The sequence below is a fragment of the Diabrotica virgifera genome, chromosome 3 (assembly GCF_917563875.1).
Source record: "Diabrotica virgifera virgifera chromosome 3, PGI_DIABVI_V3a".
Classification (NCBI taxonomy): domain Eukaryota; kingdom Metazoa; phylum Arthropoda; class Insecta; order Coleoptera; family Chrysomelidae; genus Diabrotica; species Diabrotica virgifera.
Genome location: NC_065445.1, coordinates 14,001,056 through 14,021,141, shown reverse-complemented (window position 1 = coordinate 14,021,141; position 20,086 = coordinate 14,001,056). Strand labels below are relative to the sequence as shown.

The 20,086-nt window shown below is 34.8% G+C and overlaps 1 protein-coding gene across 2 annotated transcripts in view; it reads right to left on the bottom strand.

Annotated features, from left to right (window-relative positions):
* LOC114327163 (uncharacterized) overlaps positions 1–19,332 on the bottom strand; it is a 395,881-nt gene extending 376,549 nt beyond the window's left edge. The window contains exon 1 of one of the 2 annotated variants that reach the window (XM_050647810.1): positions 17,923–19,332. In XM_050647810.1, the coding sequence (XP_050503767.1) occupies positions 17,923–18,889 (967 nt within the window). In that variant the 5' untranslated portion in view covers positions 18,890–19,332. The remainder of the gene's footprint in view (positions 1–17,922) is intronic. The other variant, XM_050647809.1, reaches the window with a different exon arrangement.
* Between the last annotated feature and the right edge of the window lie 754 nt (positions 19,333–20,086).

Genomic DNA, 20,086 nt, shown 5'->3' with positions numbered 1-20,086 from the left:
CATGTCAAAAATTATTCAATATGTCGGCTGTGGCAAAGCTGTGGTTTGATTATTTATGGTTGTTGCGTTTTGAAATTTGTGTGAAAAGAAACAACAAACAAAAGTTAGTTAATAGTTATACTGCCTTTTTAAATAGTTTTCATATATATTTTTGGACTTTTGGACTATTTTGGACAAGGACTCATTCTAATTTGGTAAGTAGTTTTTATTATAATCATTATAACATTAAATTTCAATTTTGAGTGTGTGTAAAAAATATGAAGCATAAGTTGAATTAGGTGTTGAATCATTAGCAGAAACGAGTTGGGCCAACTCTTAAGGTAGCCTGGATTAAAAAGACTAAAGCACTTCTTGATTTTTGTTGTCTTAATATGTTTGTATAAATTTGGGTAAATTATCATATTTTATGTAATACATGCTAAAACAGGCAATTTGTTGAAAAATATAAGTAATGTTGCTTGGGAACTCTTTTAATTGGGCACTTTAAATGTAACATCGTACAATTGTTATAGAATTGTGTCTGAATTCTTCTTTTATGTGTATTAAAGTTCGGAGAAAAATAAGATAGACGAAAAATTAGAAATGGGTAAAGAAACATATGAAAATTATCTATCATGTCAACTATCCACAAAAAGGGCAGCAAAGACCAGTGTGAAAATTACAGAGGAAATGCGGTAAACAGCACAATAAGTAAGATGTATGGAAAACTTATTAAGAACAAAATAAAAAATGACTATAGAGATTACGAAGCAGAAGAGCAAGCTGGCTTTAGAGCTGGGCAGTCCACAGTGGACCACCTGTACTCTATTAGGTAAATTATTGTGAAAAAAACAGCCGTCAATAAAGAAGTTCACCTGGTGTACGTAGACTTACAAAAAGCATATGACAGTGTGCCCCTCAGTAAACTATGATCAACCCTACAGCAAAACAACATTAAACATGGTCTTATCAAAGCAGCCCAAAGTCTGTATAATGGAACGACGGCAAAAATTAAAATTGGATAAAGGGTGTCTGAGGGATTTAAGGTCACGAAAGAATTGAAGCAGGGCTGATGTTTTTCGCTTACCCTTTTCAAAATTTATCTGGAACAAACACTTAAGCTTTGAAAAAGAAAATGTAATGGCGTGGGAATCCCTCTCAGTGAGGAGACAACACTAAACACTACTTTATATTTTGCTGATGACCAAATTCTGATTGATCAGGATCACGACGACTTGAGTTACATGACGCGGAAGCCAATAGAAGAATATAACAAATGGGGTCTCGAATTCAACATTAAGAAAACTGAAGCCATAGAGAGACAGAGCAGTCCATTACATTATAGAAGATGGAGTAGAAATTAAACAGTGTGATGAATACAAGTAACTGGGCATGAAGATAACTCAAGATGGAACACTTGATGCTGCTATAAAAGACAGAAACATACAGGTAGAAAAGCCATATCCATGATAAACGGCATTCTGTGGGACCAAAAAATATCTAAAGCGAACAAACAGCTCATATACAATACCATACTTAAAAGTGTAATCACATATGGCAGTGAAGTTTGGCCACTGAAACAAAGAACAGAGAAAATGTCACTAGGAACAGAAATGGAGTTCTGGAAAAGAGCAGCAGGTAAATCAAGAAGACATCGGATACCATATGAGAGAATACAAGAAATGATGGGAGTCACTCATACAATAATTGATGACATAAAAACAGAACAACTAGTATGGTAGCCATGTACAGAGAATGCCAGATGACAGGATTCCTAAACAGATTTTGACGTGGACACCACAAGGGAAAAGGAAAAGAGGAAGGCCGAGAAGGAGCTGGAATGGGAGGGAATTGAAAAAGAACTATAGGAAAGAGAAATCCCTCCAGGTCTATGGTTAAACAGAGAAGAATGGCGGTTAGGAGTCGGAAGGCGTCGGAGAACGCTGTAAACCGATAGTAGTAGTAGAAAAATAAAAATAAGATCGCTTTGAGAATCTATAATTTAAAATCAAAAGGGAATAGTACATATACATATACAATACCTATTCTATTTTTATCAAATAGTTAATAAAATTGTTAACAATAAATGAAGCTTCTGAAAGTGGAGTAAGTTTTTATTTGTAGTTTTGATAAATTTTGAAGGGATTTTAGTTTTGACAAGTTTTAACAAGAAAGCTGTGGCTGTTAGATAAAGGCTGCCAAGGTTTTTCAATCCAAATTACAATAACCCAATTTTAAGGAGCATATCAATAACACACAAATACTAACCTTACCTCAACAAAAAACTAATTGGTTGTTTACAATTAGTTGAATGGTTCGGTTTTTTGTAGACGTGCACACAACATATAATTATGTTGTTAATATCCTTTTACGATAATAATCAATGGTAGGGGAGCCCAAGCGGGGATTTTTGCAGTTACTCGAGCGCGTCAGATTATCATATGGGGAGAAACGTGGTACCCTGCAGATGTACCTCTGCCATATATGGGCTCTTAACACAGGGGAGTTCGTTTAGGGGGGCCCGAAAAAAAAAATCTATCCTTAAAAATACTCGAAATTGTCAGATTAAGATAAGGTAAGTTAAATACATGCAAAACAGTGTATATTTAAAAAATCTGACGATTTGAGCGGGGCGTAAGGGAATTGGTGAGTCACAAAGTTTCACAAGAAAAAGGCGAATATTTCGCGAAATGAATGTCAGATCGAAAAACTAAAAACTACACGTTCAATATTTTTCAAAAATCTATCGATAGATACCAAACACGACCCATCACAGAGAGGGGTGGGGGGTAAATTTTAAATTTTAAATACAAATCCCGCGATATTTAGCAAAATAAACATCAGATCGAAAAACTGCAAAATACACTTATTTAATATTTTTGAAAAATATATCGAATGGTATCAAACGCGACCCCCCACGGAGGTGGGGTGGGGGGTTACTTTAAAATCTTAAATGGGAGCCCCCATTTTTTATTGCAGATTTGAATTCTCTGCATAAAAATAAGCAACTTTTATTCGAAACATTTTTTCGAATTATGGATAGATGGCGCAATATTCGGAAAAAACGATTAATGGAAATGGAAAATTAAATTAAAAAATGGCAAGCGCCCGATAAAATGGAAAATTTTACTTAACTTTTTTTGGTTTTAGGACCTAATAATCACAACCCAATAGGTCCCCAAAGCGCTCGAGTGACTGCACATTTAGCATACTTTGCTCCCCTACCACAATGTTTATTGTCGGAAAATGAAAATAAGCAAATCCGGGTGATGGGTCCTGGACTTCATAAAGCAAATCGAGCAAATGTTTTGTTTTGAGGAAATTTATTGTGGTGATGTATTAATAGAATTCAGGGCAACACCCTCTTAAGATTAAAGTGCTGGGAAATATTCCACCAAAAGTGAGAAACTGAGATATCTGCGTTAAGAGGGAATTTTTTTCGTTTTATCTTTAAAAATCCTTTTAGCAGGGCCGGCGATAACGGGCCTGCAAGGGATGCAATGCAGGCGGGCGCCCCCTGTTTGGGGGGCGCCAGAATGAGTTTTTTTTCTGCTGGTGTTATGCAAAATACTAAAATAGAAAAATTCATTTTTTGAATGTGGTTTAAATTTTAAATTCGTCATAATACACTTTGTGTTTATTAGTTTTTACATATCACACATGTAAAATTTACAAAAATATGCAATGGCGCATAGAATTCTTATACCATGTTAATACTAATATAATTTATTGGTCAAAGATATCATATTTCAACCAAACAACTTTGTTCTTAATGAAAATGCTTTGTTTATTTTCTTCAAATTTCTTGCAAGTTGTTAGTTTTGTATCAGCAGTTATGAGAGGAAATGAATGATTTCTAGTAAAATAAACAAGATTGTGATACTGTTTTCTTGCCGCCTGTCTAATTGTATTATGTATAACTATTTTTTACCTATTAATAGGTATCAAGTTAAGTATTAATCCTATAAAAACATAATATTTAAAATAAACAATTTACATAAAATTTCGTTTAGAGCTCTTTAGATTTAGTATTATTTCATGTGATTATAATACAGAATAGTTTGTCAGTTGTACTCTGCAGTTAAAGAATCTAGTGTTGCATTCAATTAATATAAAATTATATTTGTTAAGTACTCAGTCCTATTATTAAATTACGGGTTCACATTACTGCAGAAACATAATCTTGAGGTTTTAAAGCTATTATTTTTATTTGGTTAAAAATAAATGGATTCAAAAAAAATTATCTGGTGCACAAATCGAAAAAGAAAAGCCGAAAAAGAAGAAATGACAAAAAAAAAACAATCTTAGTTCTCTTAGCCAATTTCTTGAAAAAGTTAAAAGTGAAGTTATTTTGTCAGATGATGGGTCCAATAAAACTGTAACCGAACTTTATTTACCGGGGACATTTACGAATAGCGAGGCACCGACTTAAGCCCGGAACACACATTTTTAGTCCAAAATCAAGCCATTAACCTTTCAGTGCTAACGTGAAGTATTTTGACATAAGTGCTAACGTCCGTCTCTGGGACCGTATGTTTATACATGCCCTAGTACTGTAAATTTTACAAATTTTTAAAATTTAATTACTTCAAGGATCTTACTAAATACTTTTTTATTTAAAATAAATGCAGTTTTATTTAAAAATTATATTTATAAACATTTATTTTGACAAAAATTATTCCTTAACAAAAACAAGCAACTATTCTAAAAAGTGAGAAAAAAACCCTAAAATCTTAATATAAACAAAAAATTTGCTGAGTTATTTTTAAACTAAAGATGAAATTATCCACTTATAATAACCACACTTAAGCAATTCTAATAATACGAAGTAACTTTACACTTAAAAAAAAGTCAATCTTTTTCTGAACATTCCACACATATACCCTTTATGTGTTCTAAGCACATAAATTTATTGCATGAGTAACAACTGTATTTTGTTTTTCGACATTTCGTAGTTTATTTCTATTTCTAAAAAGTAAAAAAAAAAATTATTTTATTCACTAAAAATACAACGCTAAAAGTTACAATCCTTACCTTTAGCACAGCCGCAAAAGCTAACATCCGTCTCTGAGACCGAAATCTTGTGTAACGAACGAACTATGCATCTACGTTCAACAATATTTTAATACTAACAACGGTTAGGTAAAATATGAAGCTATTGAATGACCTAGCCCGAATATCGAAATAGATCGTTAATTATCGGTATGAATAGGTTAGCTCCGTCTATGAGACCATGCGTTAGCACTGAAAGGTTAATATGAAGAAAAGCTCTTCTAGCTACCCCTAAAATCAGGTGGTTTAACCACGTAAAGTAATACAGAGGATGTCCCATTACCCAGGGGATCCAAGATCCAAGGTAACGTTCAGTATAAAGCCTCCTCATTCGTTACGTACTGCGATGGGGAGGGGCGGTGGTATAGCTTGGGACTTGGGGGTCAGATAGGTACCACTCCAGGTTACGTAGTGTGACCGGTTGGATATTCGGACATATTCGGAATATTCGGTTGGGTCTTACTGTTCGATTAGAACACACGTCCCCGAGGCTAGGATTGTACGAGTATCTGTGCGTATGTGTGTGTGGAGGAGGGGGGGCGCCTGTGTTAGTTTTGCAGGCGGGCACCTTATACCCTAGCGCCGGCACTGCCTTTTAGTACGTTCTTTAAAGGTAAAATATTGCAAAACCTCTAAATTTTAAAGAACCGCTTGAATTGACATGAAATTTAGCATACACATAACAAGTCAAAGAAAAAAGTGATATTGTGCCGATGTGTGCTTTGCCCTAGGGGTGAGTTTGACCCCCTTTTGGGGGTGAAAAATGTATGTTCGAAATTAGGCCGGAAATGGATAAAATGACTAATTCTAATCAACTTTTGTTCTATAAAGTTGTTTCACCAAGTTAATACTTTTCGAATTATTTGCGAGTGAATATGTTAATTTTTCTACAAAATAACCACGTTTTCAGACGGTTTTTCGCAAATAACTCAAAAATTAAGTATTTGGTCGAAAAAAAATTCTTATCAAAAATTGACCTTGTAGGCAATTTTGATGTAATGTCAAAAAAATATAAAAATATAATGTCAGTCAAGTTCAAGTAAAAGTTTTTGTAGATATTGTCCTTTAATTACGTTTGTAGAAAAAATATTGTATGATATGCGTGTTAAAAAGTACATTTTTAAGGCACTCCACATGCGTGCCTTAAACGTGTACTTTTAACACTTATATCATAAATAACTATGTAAACATTATAAAAGGTATTGGTTGCATTATACACATAAAATCGACCGTTTCGCTATTATTTCAAGTTGAATACACCAATTTAAGCATGTACCAAAAAAACAAACTCTTTTCACCTACGATATCTCTTTGTCTTTTTATATCCTACAAAAATGTTTTATATAGTTTTCTTAGTTAGATGCATAGTTTTTAAGGTATTCGCAAAAAAACGTTCGAAAAGGTGTTATGTTTCAATGGAAATGGCCAATTTTCAACCACGAATAACTCAAAAAGTATTGAGTTTTCAAACAAAAATTGTAGAACAGTTTTTGCTTAGAATTAGGTTCTCTAGCGAATTCCGTAGTTATTTCAATCAGAAATTTTCTACCCCTGAAAAGGGGTGGGAACCACACCAAGATAAAAGCACACATCGGCATAGGGTAGACTTTGAATTGTGAGATAAGCAAAGGCTATTCCCAAAATTTCATTAAAATCCATACAGTAGGATAGAATTCGGAAGTAATACCCTATTCTTGCTCCCATTGACTGGCGTAAGGTAGGTAATCTATTCTGTAAGTAACTTAGAGAAGTGGCTCAATGAGTCGGTATAATATCCATGAATTCAAAACTAAGTTCCTCACGAACTAGTTTTATATTAATAATATTACCTCCCAGATCATTATTTTAATATTTTGGCAGTTGTTTTCGTTTGAGAATTGTTGGCAGGCCTGTCCTCTTTTGTAATAGGTTAAAAACATTAAGATCGTGTTTCTAAATACACACATTTCCAATTTTTTGTTTGTTTTTAGCTTGGGAAGATAATCAATGGTGGGTCGGATAAACAAATATAATGTGCATCAAAAAAATAAATAATATAATAATAATAATATAATAATAATAATATAATATAATAATAATATATTCGTGCTGTCTAATACTTGCAAAGCAAATGAACGATGAATTAAATAATATAATAATAATATAAATCCTTTTGATACCGTAGGTATCTGGGATGAGTCAATTTTCCCCTTAGAGGGAGTGTGAGCCGTATGGCTAAATCTGGGATAATAATAATAATAAAATGGTATCTTCTCGCAACGGCCAGATGTGTACGAAAATTTTTGGGAGATACACCTGCATACCAAGTCACCTAGGGCTCGATAACACGGAAAGAGTCCCACCAGAGCTCAATCCTTTTGATACCGTAGGTATCTGGGATGAGTCAATTTTCCCCTTAGAGGGAGTGTGAGCCGTATGGCTAAATCTGGATATAAATATGAATACTATAATTCACCGCTATTGTTCGTCATTTTTGTATTTTTATTGTTCTGCGCCAAACAATTTATGTAAAGTCCGTTTGTTGTTAGCCCATTGATCTAAAAGCAATATCTCCCCTTATTTTAATATAATATAGTGTGTAGTGTGTTGTCTTCTTCTTCTTCTTAGTCATTAACCTGATGCAGGTATCGTGTGATATCATGAAACTAACAGCTGATGTTTCCAAGGTTCCTCCATTTCTTTCTATCTTCTGCCATTCTAGCACATTCTGACAATGCAGCGCCAATACCAGCAACAAAATGGTCTGTGCATCGTGTAGGTATAGGAGATCTACCTTGATACGCATTGATTTTGGGAGTTCTTCAGCCCTAACGACCTTCCACTCCGTCTTTTCTTTCAAAAATACTTTGTAGTTGCCGCTGAGCCCTTTGGAAGAGGCAATTCTGCTTTTTTTGTTAATTTTTTGCTCCCTCATTTTCCGAAGCATCCTCCTCTGTGCCCCAGATATTGTTAGCCGAGAAACCTCAAGCTTCTCACTATCTTATCACGAGTATGGGAGAAGTATGTAATTACTCCATACCTGCAGCTCTCACCATACAGGTATAAGGCCGTAAATGAAAGGGCATGCGGCCTAGTTTTCCCAGTCGACTATTTGAGACAGTTCAATTTAGACACAAAACTGCCATGCAGCTGCGGGCACGGTACAATTACACATTTACCTTGTAGGTTGGGGATCTAGGTGTAGTGGGAAAAAGGATGAAGGAGGGATATCCCTTTCTTGGTTGTACCCAGAGTAAAAGATAGATACAACTGGTAAAGAATATGGAGTCGATTTGACCATGTACTCGTATTGGCGATGTAAGCACAGCGGTAGACTGGAGATGTGGCAGTGAAGACCCGAGGGCCTTCTACTTGAATTTCCGCCAGGGGTGGTGATATAATCAGATAGGGATTGGTTAACTTCAGGAGCGTCATTTGAAATTTTGTTTGGGGGGGGCAAGCACTATATATACAATACATTATATATGATGTTATGATGAATATTGATGTATTTTCTGTAAATTTCAGTCATTTTCAGGGCCAGGGGGGGGCAAATGCCCCCCCCTGGACGCCCAGATGACGCCCCTGGTTAACTTAGGTAAGCTGCTTCTTGATAGCTAAAGCAGTTCATCCATTCCTAGTCTCTCGACTAGGTTGGAGACGAAAAAGTAGAAGAATGTACAGGAGGATATGGTCTGGGCAACAGAAACGAAAGAGGTGACAGGCTTATCGAATTTTGCCAAAACAATAATTTTGTCATAACTAATACATTGTTTAAAATGCCAAAGAGAAGACTATATACCTGGAAGTCACCAGCAGATCAAGAAGGGAGAATTGTAAGAAACCAAATAGATTATGTATTGATTAGACAAAGATACAAGAACGCAATTATATCTTCAAAAACCTATCCAGGTGCCGACATAGGATCAGATCACAACCCAGTAGTGACCAAAATTAGGCTCAAAATGAAAATAATAAAACGCAGAACAACAGATGTAAAAATCGATACAAGTAAACTAAGAAACCCACTCATAAAACAACGCCTGACAGATGAAATTAATAACCGTTTAATGAATGTTAAAGAACAAATCCAGCAAAATACTGAAACAGAGACAAAATGGTTATTAATACAGACAGAAATAGATAAATGTCAAAAAGAAATTCTTACACCAACCAGATACAAAAAGAAACAATGGATGACGGAGGAAATCTTAGATTTAATGGAAGAAAGACGTCAGCATAAAAACAAAGATAATCAGATGTACAAAAATGTGGATAAACAAATAAAATCCAAAATTAAACAGGCTAAAGAACAGTGGTTAAAAGAACAATGCGCAGAAATAGAAGAACACCAGAAAAAACATGATAATTTTAACACACATAAAAAAATTAAGGAATTAACGCAGATCAACAGAAAAAGAAAACCGGGAATACTAAAAGATATAGATGGGAAACTTGTGTTGAGTACTAACGAAAAATTAAAGAGATGGACAGAATACATAAATGAATTGTTCAAAGACAATAGAACAGAGCAGATGGAAGTCGAAGTAGAAGATGATACGGTTTTGAAGATATTAAAAGAAGAAATTAAATCGGCATTAAAAAACAGCAAAAATGGTAAAGCAGTAGGTCCAGACCAAATCCCAGTAGAAAGCTTAAAATGTATAAATGATGAAACCTTAGACATTATCGTAGACTTGTTTAACACAGTGTGCATAACAGGAAACATACCAAAACAATGGTTACTCTCAACCTTTTGTGCTATCCCTAAAAATACAAACGCTAAAGATTGCAGTGAATACAGAACAATATCAATAATAAGTCACATTCTCAAATTATTCTTGAAAATAATACATGGTCGTATAAACAAAAAACTAGAAGAAGGAATAGATGATAGTCAGTTTGGGTTCAGAAACGGACTAGGAACCAGAGACGCGTTATTTGCTTTTAATGTGTTAGCTCAAAGGTGCATGGACATGAATGTGGATGTGCATGTTTGTTACGTTGATTTTGAGAAGGCTTTTGACAAAGTAAGACATGAAAAATTAGTCCAAATTCTAAAGACAAAAAACATAGACAAAAGGGACTTACGAATAATAACAAACCTTTACTGGAATCAAAGAGCACAAATTGTAATAGATAACGAACCCAGTCCAGAAATTGAAATCAGGAGAGGAGTTCGGCAGGGATGTATTATGTCTCCATTACTCTTTAATGCATATAGTGAAGCTATTTTTGAAGAAGCATTGCTATCTCAAAGTGAAGGAATAATAATTAACGGAAGATCTATTAACAACATAAGATATACAGATGACACCGTGATTATAGCAAGCTCTGCTGAACAACTCCAACTACTACTGAACAAAACAAACAATTTCTGTAAAGAATATGGACTAAAAATGAATATAAAAAAGACCAAATACATGATAATAACTAAGAAAACAAACATACAAACAAGCATACATTTGGGAAATGTACCGATAGAAAGGGTTGATAAATACAAATACCTAGGAACCTGGATTTCAGAGAAAAATGATCAAACAACAGAAATAGGGACCAGGATAGAAATAGCAAGAAATGCGTTTGTAAAAATGAAAACAGTTCTCTGCAACAAAGACCTTAGTTTAGAACTGAGAGCAAGAGCTTTGAGATGCTACGTGTTCTCGATACTACAATATGGACTTGAAAGCTGGACATTAAAGCAAGAACACATAAATAAGCTACAGTCATTTGAAATGTGGTGTTACAGAAGAATGCTTAGAATAGCATGGACACAGAGGAAAACGAACACGGAAGTACTGCGAGAAATGGGTAAAGAATGCGAAATAATAAACACAATAAAAATAAGAAAGTTACAATATCTGGGACACGTAATGAGGGGACCGCGATATGAAATGCTAAGACTGATAATACAGGGAAAGATAAGAGGCGGAAGGAGTATAGGAAGAAGGAGAGTGTCATGGTTAAAGAATTTAAGGGACTGGTTTAGATGCAGTTCTATAGAACTCTTTAGAGCAGCGGTGGATAGAGTAAAGATAGTGATGATGATATCCAACCTTCGATTAGGAGACGGCACTTGAAGAAGAAGAAGTCTCTCGACTACCTGTGAGTAATTCCCAGATATTCCAGAGAACTAGGTGGTGACAGGACCCGCTGTAGTGACGTCGTTTCACAGCATTCACCAAGCCCCGCCCTGAGAGCGGAGAGTTATTAGAAAAACTTCTCATATGGCCCTCGTACAGTCCAAGATAGAGATCCTTTTAGTTTCCGGAAGTGGTAAAGTACCAGATTCGTATCCGGGGGCACCAATAACTCGCTAAATTAAAAATACAGTTAAATAATAACTAGTATGGCACGTTTTTTCACTCTCCGCTTTATTATTAATATTTTCTTCTACCAATTCGTTAGTAAAGCATATGTCTCAACGCGAAAGCTAAATTGCACATATCATTTTTTGCATTCTTTAATCTCGCCTAACACAGCTTGAGTTGTGCATAAAAGCTGGCAAATGAAACTTTACTGTAAATGTTTTTGTGAACTCATTTAAGAAATCGATATAAAACATCAAAGAGCTTTTAATGATTTACCAGAATATTAAACGTCTTGACAATACCGTTTACTGTTAGTTTTATTAGAAAACAAGAGTTACAAGAATTATATATGAGTGGACCAAAATCCGTAAACGCCCAATTATCTCTTAAATGGATGGTTCTAATTAATGGATATCCACCGTCTTTTTACTTGGAATACAACTCAGGCTATAATTCTCAAGATCAAAGAAGAATTACCTTATCTACAGGTTCAACCAAAAAGATATTTTTTTCATCTGGGTACCTTCCCATATGGAACTAAGTGGCAATGAGAAAGTACACTCCCTGGCAAGCAATGCCATAACGACGAAAATATTGATATCATAAATCAAATGCCTTGGACTGATTACAAAGTAAACATTGAAGGCCACATCTACAGAGCGTTGCAAACTACTTGAACATTGAATAATTCGACAGAAAATTATTTCCAACATTAATATCACAAGAGAGTGAGAATAAATTGACAATAATACCACCATTTTTCGAAAAACGAAACGAAAATACAGCCGCACCATATACCAGTCCAATCAGAGAGTGCAGCAAGCACCTCTACCGGTTTCGAAACTTATTAGTCTCTCATCAGGAGGCACATATGCTGCTCTCTGACCCAACCAAAACAAACCCCGGCGTGCACTCACGGATTGCAACAAACAAAATGACATAGATGCCCTAGCGGCAACTGCTAGCAAAAGACATCTCCTTAGTCTAAAAAGGATCTGCTTAGTCTCAGCATCCGTTATGGCTTGCAAATTGTAGAAGCCTCGGAGGTGTAACCAGAGAAGTTTTTCCATTGTTTTCAGTCTGGTGGGATGTAGAGTAACATTATGTTGTTTTATATGCCATTAGATTGAAAACATATTCAATTGTTTTTTAATACTGACATACAAAATTCAAGTCTTTGTATAAGTGACATTTATCCCAATTAATGTGACACACATGTTTGCAAAGTGAACAAAACAGTTCAACTTGTCAAAGTAAATAGTCTGACGAAGATATCAATAAAATATTAGTTAAAATTATTTATAAACACAGTTTTATTCATGAAATACTCTTACCGAAGTACACTCGAGCGCGTAAAATTGCTGATTTTTGTTGTCCTTGTGACAATTTGAGATTAGATGCAGAACTAAAAGTATATTATGGTTCATTTTGTTAAATGTGACAGTGTTGTCAAAACTACATAGAACCTCGTAATTAAACAGAAACAATCTAATTAAAAATATTCCCAGTATAACAATATAGGTAGAATATTCCCGGCATAATAATAATCTGATTGGACAGAATTAAACACGTGATGAAAAATCTTACTACACGATTGGAAGTACAATCATAAAAAATAACCCGTATAAAAAAGTTAAAATCGTAAAATTTTTATAAAGTACTCTGTGTGAATTCCTAAAAAAACGTCAAATCTTAGATAAGATTGCAATTTTAAGAACCAATGACGATTCGATACAAATTTGGTGTTTATCTCACAAAATCTAGCTTATCTTAAGCTACTTAACACTAAATATTTATGTTTATTTTCTGTGGTTTCTAAACTAATCTTAAACAGCTGTGAAAATATCTTCAAAGTTTTCTTTGCCTCTTTAAGGATCGAAAGAAAAGGAGAAATTAAAATAAGCTGGATTGTTGTTGTCGATTCGTGGAATTGATCATAATATACTGGGCGACCAAAAAGTCATAGTGAGAGCGATTATCTTTGAAAATATCAAAACTAGAAAATAATACTCGGGTATGTTCTTTTTGGTTTATAAATTAGCTCCAAATTCTTTAATTGACTTAATTCGTTAATTTTCATCTTTTTAACCATGAGTTTGTCATGTTAGGATTTGTTTTGGAAATCGATTCGGCCATTCTTTTGGACATGTCCATACTATCTTAGTTGGTATGGACACCATCATAGCTAAGGTTGGCAAGGAACTTAAGACTAATAACAAACCTTTACTGGAATCAAAGAGCATAAATTTAAATCAGGAAAGGATTTAGGCAGGGATGTATTATGTCTCCACTAAAATTGAACAATTAAACAAATATCTATAGTGAATCCATTTTTGAAGGAACATTACTATTTGAAAGGGAAGGAATTACAATTAAAGAAAGAACTACATATTAAAAACATAAGATTTGCACATGATAATGTGATTATATGGCAAGCTCTGCTGAAGAACTGCACCTACTACTATACAAGACAAGCAATTTGTGTGAAAAATATGGAATAAAAATGAATATAAAAAGGACTAAATATAATATGATAATAATAAAGAAAACGATTATACAAACATACATTTTTTGGTAGATATAGCGACAGAAAGGGCCGATACATAAATACAAATATCTGGAAAGCTGGGTGTCAGAAAATAATGATCAAATTTAAAAATGTCATTATTAACCCATCCATCCATTATTAAACTTCAAATAGTACATTCTTTCACGGTTTTTGGTCTAAATTTTAAAGAACCGCTTGGATTGACATGAAATTTGGCATACGCATAGCTCACATGTTAAAGAAAAAAGTGATATTGTGCCGATGTGTGCTTTTGTCCCGGGGGTGACTTTCACCCCCTCTTGGGGATGAAAAAATATATGTCCAAAATAAATCCGGAAATGGGTAAACTGACTACATTTTTCCACAAATTTTTCAACAAAATAACCACAATTTTAGACGGTTTTTCGCAAATAACTCAAAAAGTAAGTATTTTGTCGAAAAAATGTTCTTAGCAAAAATATAGCCTGTAAAAAGGTAAAAAAATGGTGTACACGTTAGGTCTGGACCTTGTAGAACCAGAGTTATAGCCAATGAAAAATAGATTAATATTCCCCAAATTTCAAATAGAATATTTCGACGTGAAATATCCAAAAAATAAGCACTTTTTGTAGAAAACCCATTATAACTTTTTTAAAGTTTTTAAAAAAATCTTTATTTCTGTTTTTATAAAAAGGTTTTAGCATTAAATTTAAGCAAGTTGCGCTCAAAATAAAGTGGGTCCCTTTTGTTTTGACAAAAAAAATCGGGAAGACCACCCCCTAATTAGCAAATTAAATGAAATTAATCGTTACCGCTCCACAAATTATTTTACTTTTTGTTGTGTTTATATGATCTGTAAGTTTCATCGATTCAAAGTGCTTATTTTAAAAAAAAATTGGTTTTAAATTACAATTTTTAAAAATTTTTATTTTGAAAAATATGCTTTTTTTCAAAATAACTTAAAAATTGTTAGAGATACCAAAAATCTCGGAAAACAAAAAAAGTCAGCATTGCTTTTCTGAATATCATGTTTTTTTTTTGTTTTTCTGTTAGACAAAAATTGATTAAGATTTGGTGTTTCTAAATTTTCATACATTCGTGATAAGTGACTCGTTCAACCACTTTTAAACCAAAAATAGTGACTTTGAACCGATGAAACTTACAGATCATATAAACAATATATACACGAGTCAAAAACTTGTGAAGTTGTAACAATTAAGTTCATTTGAGATACTAATTCGGGGGTGATTTTCCCGATTTTTTTACCAAAAAAAAAGGTACTAACTTTATTTTGAGCGTAACTTGTTTACTTTTGATGCTAAAAATTTTTTTTATAAGACAAAAATGAAGCATTTTTTAAAGACTTTAAATAAGCTGTAATAAGTTTTCCCCGAAATGTGCTTCATTTTTGGTTATTTCATGTTAAAGTATTCCATTTGGAATTTGACGAATATGAACCTATTTTTCATTAGCTATAACTCTGCTTCTACTATGTATATAGACCAATGTCTGTGAAATATACACCATTTTTTAAATTTTTTACGGGCTATATTTTTGATAAGAATGTTTTTTCGACAAAATACTTACTAATTTGAGTTATTTGCGAAAAACCGTCTAAAAGCGTGGTTATTTTGTTGAAAAAATCAACATATTTACTACCAAATAACTCGAAAAGTATTGACTTGTGAAAAAACTCTATAGAACAAAATTTACTTAAAATTAGTCAGTTTATCCATTTCCGGACTTACTTTGGACGAATATTTTTTCACCCCCCAAGGAGGGGGGTGAAAACCACCCCCAGGGAAAAAGCACATATCGGCACAATATCACTTTTTCTTTGACATGTAAGCTATGGGTATGCCAAATTTCATGTCAATCCAAGCGGTTCTTTAAAATTTAGAGGTTTTGCAATATTTTGCCGTTAAAGAACGGACTAAAAAGTCAAAAGTCAAAACACATTTGGTACCTACACCGTGTACAGTAAAGTCAAACTAGGAGCTCTCATTAAGAATTTTATTGTTGTCATGCTAATCTGTTCAATCTGAGACAATTCTTATCAACAAATGTGTTTTTTAGTTCAAAAAAAAATTAATTGCGTTGAAATAGAGGTCAAAAACTTTTCTAAATTATCATGAGAAATTAAAAGTGTTTTGTTTTGTATACATCCCCTACCCTGTTCAAAATATTCCTGGAAAAAACCCTGAAACCATGGAAAAGAAAGTACGAAGGGATGAGTATAACAGTAAGGAGCGAATATCTATACCCTAAGGCCCTAAGGTTTTGCTGAAGACCAAACAGTGATCGCGCAAGACAAAGATGACCTCAGTTTTATGATAAAAAAACTGAAACAGATATACAAAGAATGGGATGGAAATAAACCTAAAGAGAACTGAATACCTAACAACGTAGAATACAGAAATAAAACAACTGGAAATAGATGAGGGTAAACAAATCAGAGGAACAAACAAGTAATTACAAGTATTTAGGTTTTATAATATCAAACAAAAGAACAACTGAAGAAGATATAAAAAAATAGGCTAGGACAAATAAGAGACTGCATACGAAAACTGAGCCCGGTACTGTGGGATAAGAACATCAGCATAAAAACAGAAAGAAGGATATAATACCATGACAAGAAGTATCCTCACTTATGGGTGTGAAAATTGGACAATAAATAAGAAAACCAAAAACAAAATAAGCGTAATAGAGTCACAAGAAGAGATAGAATAAATAACATAGAGATTAAGAGAAGAATGGGAGTGAATTCAGACCTAATAGACTACATCGAATAGAAGAGATTAGCCTGGTACGGTCAGATGTCAGAAGAGCTGGCCAAAATCGTTGGATAAATAGAATATTGGACAGATGAGTGGAGTCCGATAGGAAGAAGAAAGAGAGGCAGACACCGAATATCCTTCAGAGATGAAGTGGAAAAAGCAATGGAGAGAAGAAATCTACAGGAAGGGGACTGACAAGACAAAAAGAGCTGTAAAGAACGGTTGAGTCAAGAAACACAGTGAAAACTGTGGAAATCCTTAGTACATAAATAAATTAAGGTTATAATAGTTATAAAAATGTAGTACAGTACCAAGGCAAACTATCTAGAAATTTTGAAACAGAAACAGGAGTTAAACAAGGATGTATATATCGCCACTATTGTTCTCCGTGCTATTAGATGACGTAATGAGGAAAGCAGTAAATAACAAGAAGAGAGGAATAAAATGGGGATTAACGGAAAACCTTGAAGATCTAGATTTTGCAGATGTTACATGCTTACTGTCGCAGAACAGGCAACATATGCAGGAAAAGATAGAAGCGTAAACAGAAGCGAGCAAAGTCGGTTTAAAAATAAATAAAGGAAAGACCAAATGATGAGCTTGAATACGACACCAAATATAGGTACAACTAAGAGTAAGAGAAGGAATTATAGAAGAAATAGACGAGTAACTATCTAGGAAGTACTATGTCGAAAAAGAATGGAGTACTCAGAGATGTCGACATAAGAATAAATAAGGCCAGGAGCACTTTCGGAAGACTAAGTGGCGTACAAGCACCCTGACAACCCATTAAAAATAAATCTTTAACTAAATGGTTAAACCAGTCTTACTCTATGCTGCAGAATCGTGAACAATTACTAAAACGATAGAAAATAAACTCCAGGTTTTCATAAATAGATGTCTAAGAAGAATATTTAAGATATGGTGGCCCGAAGTTATAAGCAACCGAGCGCTATGGGCCCGAGCAGAAGTAGAGGAAGTTGGAAAACAAATACGTAAACGGAAGTTTGGATGGCTGGGACATACTTTAAGAAAAAGCGAAAACAAAATTCCAAAGAAACTCTTACATTGGAACTCACAAGGAAGAAGAAAACAAGGACGGCCAAAGGAAACTTGGATTAGGAGACCCAAGCAGAAGCCAATATGACCTTTAGACAGAGGAGTTACATCGCGAAAAACAGGCAGAAATGGAAAGAAAATTTCGACTACTCTATGGCCACAGGAGGGATAATGAGTTACGTACATACATACATATAAATTAAAGGTGTTTTCTTTTGTATAATAAATCGAAACTTACCAAACCCATGCTTGCAGACCCTGCTGATTTTCTTCCTCATCGCCTGCCTCAGCTTTTCCTTCGGCTTCGGCTTATCCACCAACTCGAAAGACTCATTCAGCATCAAGACGTACTTCTTAGAAGTCGTCATCTCTTTGACTAGTTCGCACTTGGTATTCAACATTTTCCGCAGATGTTTGTTCACCGACCCGAAATAATTCGCTGCGTTATCCTTGAAGTCCTTGATCACTTTCACGTAATAGTTACACGACCCGTTAGACTCATTTTTGTATGGCTTAGATTCGACCTCCGCTAGAACCACGAACTTGGCTTTGTAAGCCTTGGTGAAGATGTCTTCAGATTGCTTCATAGTCCATCTATTCCTACGCCTGTTCTGGATTTTTTTGCGATCTGGAGATGGAGATCTTTGCGCCCGAGACACTATGAATTTGACAGGGGCGAAGTCAGTCGGGGGGATCTGTGCTAGGTTTTCGTTGGGGAAGGTTGTCGGTGAAGTTTGCGAGGAGTTTTCCTTGACTTCACTTGACGCTGAGTCTGCGCGGAACCAAGGTAGTTTGAATTCTCCTAGTCTAGGGTGAATTGCGTCTCGATGGGGTAGGATAGGGTTGCTATTGCTATATTTGGAATATGAAATTTCGCCGGTGTTGGATTCGCCGGAGGGTGGAAATATGTTTGTTGTGGGGTTGGGTTTTGAGGAAAAATGTGGTGGTGGGGGATATACAAACATGTCGATATGGGGTTTGGGGTGTCGGTTGTGCACTTGAGTTCTCCATAGCCTATGGTGCCGGATTTTGTGAGGTCTTTGCACGTAACTGTTCTTTTCATCTGTATTCGAATAAGTATGAGTTGAGGTACGGAAACTTTTTTTAGATAAATCGGCCATGGCGAGGTTATCTATGTGGAAACCTGAACAACTTAAAACCACTAGGATCACTAGAAATAGAAAACATACACATTTTTGGTACATGTCTAGATTGGTTTCGAATTTGGCTTATGGTGTGTTTAAGAGCCAGTGTCCGTACTGTGGTGATATCTGATATCGAGGTGCCAATATAAGATAATGCGGAGCCGCCTCATGTTTCCAGTAATTTAAAATCCTCACGAATCCTTTTCTGTACATCACATCACTAATTAGAGCACACAGACATATCCCGAAAAGAATAGAAACACTGTCACTTTTTTTAAATTTAAATCTCGCACTGTGGACGCGCGCGACGCTTGGAAATGCTTCGACGTCGGAATCGAAAATCGGCAACTGTGTATTTGGTGTTAGTGTAAGTGTGGCAAATGGCTATGTCGCTCGTCGATGGCTCAAGCTGCACTGAAGTTGTGATATCGAGATTGGCCCCACCACTCGCAGCGGACTAGTACGAGCTGTGCGAGGATGGCGCGACGCCTGAGTATTCGCCGACGGATGCCGTTGCCTGCCTGCCGCTGCTCGAGTGGAAAGCTAGACGCTTGGCGTCGACATGCTTTCTTCTTTTCTCCTTCTTCGCCGCTTCTTGGGCTTTTGGAATTATTGTAGTTCGGTTCGGTCAATGCAACGCTTTATGCATTAAAATAAAACTCACAAATACAGGGTGTTGCGATAAATACTTAAACTTTTTCAACAAAAATATAATGTGCAGAATATGTATTACAAAAATATCTTCTATATCTCTCATCCAGAAGAAAAGGGTCCCAACTCAAAAAACATCTTTTTTCTGGGAAGACAAAAATAGATTTTTTAGATCTTAATTTAACTGTATTAATAAGTTTTAAACGGTAAGTGTTAAAATTTATAAATTATAAACGAAGGATATTGAAGTGAATGTTTCTAGGTGTGTAAGAGGCAAAATAAAAAAAAATATGATATCCGATTTAACAAAGAAAAACGATCAAAATTTTTGAGTTATGTCACTTTTCTTTTAAAATATTGGTCACTTTTTTAAATTAACGAAAAATACTTAGGGCACTTCTCGAAATACAACGGTTTTTGTGACAATTACGATAAGTTTACGTCGAATGTCAGAGCATAACTGAAAAGTGTCATTGTTCCGGAATAAAAGTATTCATTTTACCGCCAAAGAAGGAATAATGCCACTACCGCCATGTTTCGAAGTTAGAAGTAAACATCTATGTGACATTTTTCCTGATATCGGATACTTGGAGTCAATTTAACAAG